This window comes from Delphinus delphis, chromosome 21, assembly GCF_949987515.2.
Source record: "Delphinus delphis chromosome 21, mDelDel1.2, whole genome shotgun sequence".
In the NCBI taxonomy this organism is placed as follows: Eukaryota; Metazoa; Chordata; class Mammalia; order Artiodactyla; family Delphinidae; genus Delphinus; species Delphinus delphis.
In genome coordinates, this window is record NC_082703.1 from 29,494,927 (window position 1) to 29,503,088 (window position 8,162).

At 43.5% G+C, this 8,162-nt stretch overlaps 1 protein-coding gene across 1 annotated transcript; it reads left to right on the top strand.

Annotated features, from left to right (window-relative positions):
• Positions 1–935: 935 nt before the first annotated feature.
• Positions 936–6,586, top strand: LOC132417498 (beta-defensin 130B-like). The gene is made up of 2 exons (XM_060001118.1): positions 936–993; positions 6,405–6,586. The coding sequence occupies exons 1-2, from the start codon at positions 936–938 to the stop codon at positions 6,584–6,586; spliced, it is 240 nt and encodes a 79-aa protein (XP_059857101.1).
• Positions 6,587–8,162: the final 1,576 nt, after the last annotated feature.

The following is an 8,162-nucleotide window of genomic DNA, read 5'->3' on the forward strand; positions in this document are numbered from 1 at the left end:
AGGTCAATTAACTTTAGATAAACTGGTTTTAGGTCAATTGGTTATTGGCCAAAGGCATATACTTAGGCTTTCTATACTTTGTTTCTATATGGTAGGGTAGGGGGAAAGGTTAGGGATCTCTTTAAGCTTTTGTTTTTTTCCCCCAAAATTTATTCTCTTATTTATTTAAAAAAAAATTTTTTTTGGTCATACCATGCATGTGGGATCTTAGTTTCCTGACCAAGGATTGAACCCACACCCTCTGCATTGGAAGCACGGAGTCTTAACCACTGGACCACCAGGGAAGTCCCTCTTTAAGCTTTCGGCATATAGTGTTTAGACAATACACAGCTATTGAGGAAATACTGTGCTCTTTATTTGACTCTCCTGATCTCATCAATCTTGTCATATGGGACAGTTATACAAAGGATTAATAACAAATGAGACAATTTTAGTTTTCAATGTGAACTAAGTGTATTTACCTTTCAGATGCTACTAAGAACATAGTACATATGTGATACCGGCCTCTCTTTTAAAGGAATACCTTAAAAATATCGCTTCTTTTTTTTCCAGAAATGGTCCGTAGGCAATTATTTTATCCGTCTTGTGGAAAAGAGTTTGCTGCGGAAGAGCTCCCTTGCAATTCAGAGGACTTTGGTGACAAGGACTATTACACTCAGTGACCCTTTAAAAGATGACTGGCCAAAGATACTGACCTCTGAGAAACTTGAGAGCCCACAGAAAAAGTAAAGGATTAGCCATCTGGTCTCCAGCAGTTAGGTTAATTTGTCACCAAATTAGGGAGTTCAGGGCTTGGAAATATTCCAGCGGAAGCTGTTTTATTTTCTTACTTGTTAAGCTTCACTGACTAAAAGGAACCTCAGTCTCCAGAAGTAAATAAAAGGCCCTGAATCCCGCTATTCCTGATTATTCACTTCTCTACCGGGCATTCAACCATGAGACTCCATTTACTGCTTTCTGTTCTCCTCCTCTCTTTGACTATAATACCAAAAGGTAAGACGGTGAATAACTGTAGAGACAGATTTCTTAGGAGACCTATTCGGATGCGTCATTATACTGTGGCCATCTCAGACCCTAATGCACAGTCTTAGGGATGCGAAAGTCCAACATGATCATCTTCCTTAGAACTGATGAGGCCAAAACTGTGAAGCGGGACAAGGATTTCCACCAACAGAAAATGAGTTCCAAGCTCCATGACTAGAAAAGGGGGCTCAGACCGATGTGGAAGCGGAGCAGCTCTGACATGTGACAGCAGGCTCAGCATACAAATCGAGCAGCTTTTACAAGGGCCCCCACCTCCAAAAAGGGGAGTGAAAATGGCGGCTACTGGGTCAGACTTGGTTAGTGAATGGAAGTGATGCAGTCTGTTGGTGAGGGAATATTTGTGAATGGTAGAAATTAGGCGCATAATACAGAGCTCAACAAAAGAGAATTATATCAAGTTATTAATAGGGAGCAGAGGAATTTGGAAAAAGCATGGATTTGGGACGGCACGTCAATGGCAAAATTTTAAGCAGAACGCAAAACAGGAAGGGAGCATTTTAACAACCTGAGTTACATCCTTGGTGCTCATGATGGAGAAGTTGGAATATTAAAGTGTAGACTTACAGGGAAAAGGGAACATGGCCATTTTCAGGCTGATTCATTCAGATCCTTGTAAAAACTAAGATTGCTTTCTCCACTGTTGATGTCAGGATGTTCACATCCCTCAAAATAACATGTGTTCACTGAACATAGATTAAGTCTGGGTAACTCTCCCTCTTCCTTGATTCATCTATAAGATTCTTTCAAATACAATCAAAGATATTTATGTATGTTGAAATGTTTGATCTTTGCCTAATCTATGGATATCTTGGGATCTATCTGATGTATAGCTGCCCCCTCTTAAAGGAGTTCATGTACTTCTCACCTGGCTCTCAATTCTGTCAGAAGAAGACACACTTGTAGCGACAGCTAATATAAAATTATATGATGTTAATGACTTAAAATTAGAAGGCAATTTAATGGTTAATTCTTTAATTTTACAGATAAGGGAATCCATGTCCACATAAAGAATATGATTTCACTAAGGTCACATAGGTAGTGGCAACACTGCAGCTGGAACCAAGTACTTTTAATCTGGGTCATCATTGTTTCCAACGATCTAAGGGTGTAGGTATGCCCATAAAGTGGTAACCCTAATTTCTGTCAGGCTGTTTACCTCAAAGTCCCCTAATTAGACATTGAAGAACCTAAGGAGATTTTCAAGTTTCCTCTTTGGGAAGCTACAATGTCTTTGAAACATGTTACTTCACTTACCTCTAAATCCTTTTTCTTCAGTGTCTGTGGTAGGCATGTTGAACCGGCTTAACATTCTGGCATTATTATTGGGATGACTTACACTAGTCTTTAGATTTTCCTGATCTTTGTTCTTAAAATCATATAATGGTGATAATCAGACTGCTGAAAGCACTTGCTTCAAGATAATTATGTGTGCATGGTTGTTGAGTGAATTTTTTTTTTTTGCTCATGCTTGCTTTCCACCACCTAAGCTAAATTCAACTCAACATAAATGACTGTCTCCATCCAGAGTCATGCACCATGTTATGGGCCTTTTTTTTTCAAGGTTAAGGAGGGATACTTCTGGAAGTAAAGATCAAGCCAAAAGTCACCATTATAGTGAGAAAGTGATATGGCAGTGGTTCATTCTCAGAGTGGAAAACAATTCAAGAAAAAGGTTGTCCTAGAGCAAAGGCCAGAAATAACTGACAGGAAAACAGGACTCCAAGAAATCTAGGCCTAAGGTTTAGAGAAGTTCCTATGGTAATAACAAGACTGGACACCCATAAATACAATTGTACATCCAGGAGTGGGTGGCCAAATAGTTAAAAATAGGCTGGAGCCAAGAAGTTCTAGAAGGAATAAGAGACAGAAAATGTGCGTGCGGTCAAAGAATACTTAACTGCATTCAATGGTAAGAACTGTGTACTGAGCATCTGCCACTTTCCATGGGCTACGTGAGATACCCAAGATACAATGGGAAATGAAAGGAAGACTGTCTTCCCTCAGTAGAGAAGACAGACATTAGGCAAATGATTACAAATGCGTCTATAAGTTATACATTTTAATAAGTACAATGAAAAGGAACAGAGTATTCTGAGTGCCTGAAACATGCTGTCATCGTCAATCTGCAACATCCGGGAAAAGTTCATTGAGGTGTGCCTTTTGAGCCGAAAACGGGAAGATAAGTGTTCATTGATGAACGCCTTGCAAGGAGACCTCAACACTCCTGGCAGAGGAAGAAGCCGGTGCAATGCCCCTGATGCAGAAGAAACCACAGTGTGTTTAAGGAACTGCAAGAAGGCCGCGGCAGGAGAGCGCTAGTTCATACCAGAAAATGTGCCCAGCATCCCATGGAATTAGGCCACAGTGAGAGCTGCATGGCACCAAGGCTCAATCTGCAGGGACACTTCGGGAACAGCGAGGGCAAGGCTACCAGCTTTGCGCCGGGAGTGGTGACCACGAGTACCTCCATCACCAGGGCTGGGTCTCGCTTTATGCCTAAAGTAGGAACATCTACGGGTTCTAGGCGGCCTACGAGCCCCATAGGTCTTTCCTTTTGTTTCACTACCTCCACTATTCTTTCTTCAGAGTTTCTCTTCCTCGTTCTGCCACAGAAGGAGCTTCAAGTTCAGAGGAGCTTCCTTCTTTTCTAATCTTGAGACAATCACTCTTTGAGGTACACACATAGAATGAAGCCTGGGAAACCACCAGCAACTGTGTGGAAACAGATAAACGGTATCAGTAACAATCATGAGAAATTAGGAAATCAAAATTCCTAACCTTTCAATCTGATCATTTCTGTGGTCCAAAGGTAAGTAAGTCTGATCTATCTAGGTGGATTCTCTAAGTCATGATCATGTTTAGACTTGAAAATATGCACTGTCTGAAATCTCTGTCGTCCTTTGGATGAGGTCCCTTCTTCAGTATTCCAAAGGAAGTTCCTACCCTCTAGGCACCATGATTCGTACTCCATTAAAGTAGGATACCAAAGTATAAGACAAAACCAGCAAAGGTGGTGAGGAAAGTGCATCACTGATGGTATGAAGGACTCACAATTCACAGGCAAAACCCGCCAGGGTCCAGGATGATAGATGTGGGGCAGGTAGACAAGGAGGCACAACAAACTCTACTTCAAGACTAATCTGGAAGGTGAATCTGGAGGACATGATGCTAAGTGAAATAAGCCAGTCCAAGAAGATAAAGACTGCATGATTGCCCTTACCTGAGGCATCTAAAAATAGTCAGACTCGTAGAAACCTGGAACAGAACAGCAGTTTCCACGGGCTGGGGGAGGGGAGAAATGGGGAGTTGTCGTCTGATGGGCTTAAAGTTTCACTTCTACAAGATGAAGGAATTCTCGAGATCTGCTGGGCAGACTTGTGCCTCTGGATAATGGTACCATGCTGTGTACTTAGAAATGTCAGAGTGGAGATCTCACGTTTAGTGTTCTTACCACAGTTAAAAAAAAAAGAAAGAAAGAAAGAACACGTGAAGAGCAGGAGGTTACTGGGGCTGGTAACAGCGTCGGGCTCCCCACGAGTCTGACAAGAACGCTTTGGAGGCGTCATGCCGACCCCTTCCTCCAGATCAGTCCTCCTTGGTTTCTCCCAAATCAGTTATGCCAAGAAGATGGATTAAACAAAGATCCTATAATCTTTCACAGGAGGGAAGAACTCTCAATGGCCAGGTGTTTTTGGAAGAGAATATATTGCAGCCACACGGAAAGGTCACGATACCTTACTTTGGCATGTGGAGATGCACCACGTGGGACGCCTCTATGTTTATACCCAGATGCGTCCTTGAAACATACTCTGCCTCTCACTCTGCCTTGCCCGATATTAAAAACCCTTGATTTTAGCTTCGTTAGAAAACCTGAAAGTCTCACCAAATGTTACACGAAGTGCGTGGCTGAGGTTATCGGGGGAGAGACCGACAGCTGGTAAGAGGACTGCTGCACTGCTGGGTACGGAGCCTGCACTCTGTGTAGACAGGCGTGGGGTGGGGTCACCCTCGGCTCCCTCCCCGAGAGCAGTGAGACCCTCAGCCCTGTCCCCGAGAGCGGCGGGACCCTCGGCGCTCTCCCTGAAAGACAGACGCTCCAGCCTCCAGAGCCGGCAGAGCAGAGGCAGCACCACAGGATGCTAACCAACTCCCCATCATGCCATTCTCTTGCCGCACGAGGCTCCGAGCCCACGGACAGCTAGCCTGAGAGTCAGATCCTGCAGCAGGCGGAGAACACAGACTCGCACAGGTTCTGAAAATTCAGTTACAAGAGGCTGCATTGGTGTATATGGCTGCGGGTATTTTTCTACGGGACGGTGAGATAACAATGAGGGCCTGGTTTAAATACCGTCCCCCCCCAAACAAAGATTCAGAGCCCCAGAGCGCTCAGACTCTCAGTTACGCGGTAGAAGTTAGGGACCAAAGAAGCCAGCCAGTCAGGGTTAGTACATTATTGGACAGTAAAGACAAAACGGGACACAGGTGAGTTAACAGGACGGTTCAGGAGCCAGCTAATCCCCGTTGCTGGCCGCAAACAGAAGTGTCCTGTTACGTATCAGCCACCATGACCCACGGGGAAAAGGACCCTTGGCTGCGCTGGCAACGCTAGAGGAGGGATGCTGGGGTGCGAGGGAACGGTGCTGAGGCACACCTCAGTTACGTGCTTTTCAGCAGCCCAATGCATGGGGAAAACATATGGGAGTGTTTAAGGAAAAGCACCTTTCAGCTCCGAGAGAAAATCTCTCCATGCATCTGCATATACCGGGCACTGAAGAACACAGAAAATCCGGTTCCTGCACAGTCCTGACATGGGGCGATTAGGCAAGGTGAAAGCTGGAGCACGGCTAGACTTTCCACAAGAGGAGATGAGATGAGGACAGGTGCCATACGATAAGGATGCTGTAAATGGGGATGCGGAGGTTAGCACGGGCGAGGGGGTAGAGGGTGGATACTTCGGCTGAAGTAGTCTGTCTCAGAGCAGGTGTTACTGGCATTTGGAGCAGGACAGCTCACTAGGAGGGAAATCTACCAACCCTGAGCCTTACCCACCAACGCCAAGGACATCTCCCCAGTCATGGTGACAACAAAGCACCCCACACGGTTCAACATGTACTGCCCTTGATAAGGACAACTCTCTAAAAGCTTCTAGAAACCAGCCTGCCCCCTCCAAGGTGTGTATAGTCCCACGCTCTTAGCACCCCTCCTCCAAAAAGCCACTTCTTTTGCCTAAGGGATTTTTTCATATAGGTAATATCATGTATTCTATCTCAAAGCCATTCTTCTCTAGATGTATTGCTTTACGCACATTACCGATAATTTGATGGTGAATTAACGAGGCTGTTAAATCTCTTTCTGTGCAGCAAGTACTGGCCTTATTCCAGGAGAGAAACAATGCATTCTTCTGCGAGGGGTGTGCAAAGACGGAGGATGCACCAGCACGGATGATACCATTGGTATATGTAATGATCAAAAAAAATGTTGTAGAAGGTGGTGGATACTTCTTCCCTATCCAACGCCAGTTCCCAAATCAAAATCTCCTTGATGACAGCAAACTGAGCCCTTCGAACTCTAGAACACAGGGATGAACTTCACAGACTCCTGTTTGACTCAGAACTCCAGAACCCGAGGATAAATTATACAGACTCCTCTTAAACTTGCTTTTCTCCCTTGACTGGAAATAAATGTCCTAATTCTACACATACTCATCCCTGGGGAACTTCTTCTTGATGCACGTGCAAACCTCTTAAGAACTACAAGACTAAACTAAATAACAGAGGCACCTCACACCTTAAAGATGTTTAAACAGAATACGACTTTCTTAAAAAAGAAAAAGATAAAATTTTAAAATGTGAAAAAAAAATCATAAGGGTATGAAATAGCAGTAGGTAGTGTTTGATTATCTAAAGGGGGATATCAACCTTTTTCCTCATCTGACTCTGACCAAAAATTATTTCTGTTATTAAGAGAGACCTACTTGGGTGGCGTGAGTCAAGGTCTGTTCATCACATGGTCCTGCTATGTGACCTCAGCAGTAGGCTGGCTGCCAACCCAGTCCTGCCAGCACTGGCTGAGGCTGGTCTCCCCCACCCACTTCACCCGGGCCCTGGGGGGATGAAATGCAAGAATTGCTCCCTGCAAGGAGGCCCACAGGGAGACAACAGAGCGCTGAGGACTCAGCGTGCCCTGCTAGTTCTTTCCAAATTCGCCACGAGATAATTCCACTTTCTGGCTGGAATCATTTCCACCAGAATAATAATTCTGGATCATCTGTACTTTATGGCTAAGAAAATGAAAGGGCAAGAAAGAGGGCAAGAACATTACAGGACACGAGTTTCACAAGGATGGAAAAAATCTTTTGAATGAGGCCAAATGACTCCACAAACAAAGTTCGAGGCTTTTTGTTTCCTCAACCGTAAAGCTGGTCTTCTGTGGTCCATCAGAAGAAGGTGGGTTATCTCACCTTCTAATAGTCTTAGGATTTATGTTTCTATTTTTTACGTGGCTATCAGGTGTCCACAAGACCATAAGTTTCTTGAGTACAAAATCCGCCTTTATTCACAGCCGCGTGTTCCATGCATCACACGGTCTCACAGAACACACAGTGTTGGTGTGCAGTTCTTGATGAAACGGTAGTTGCTTTGCTTACCAGTCATGTGACTTTGAACTATTTATTTACCTTCATTTTCCTTAAAATTCTTCTCCAATAAATGAGTGAAATAAGTCTAACTACTGGGCTTGTTGTAAGGATGAAATGAGATCATGTACACAAAGCGCTTGGTATACACATGGCGAAACCCAGAAAAGCTTGCCGCTAATATTATTACTGTTCTCTTGTTGCTAAAATATCTTAAGGAAATAAATCATTGTACTTAGATAGGCCTGTTATTATACGATGCATAGATTACCAGTTTAAAATAAATAAAATGGAACTAAATAGATTTCATATTGAAAGAATATATGGATAAACAACTATTTCTTGGTATTTCAGAAGAAACCACAGCAAACTGTTAAAATTTTACAGTTTCTATGATAAATACCATTGTTTTCTGATATTTAAAGCTTCATTTCTTTAATTAATATGTCTCGTGACCTCCTATGAAAACTGAAATTAAAAAAGC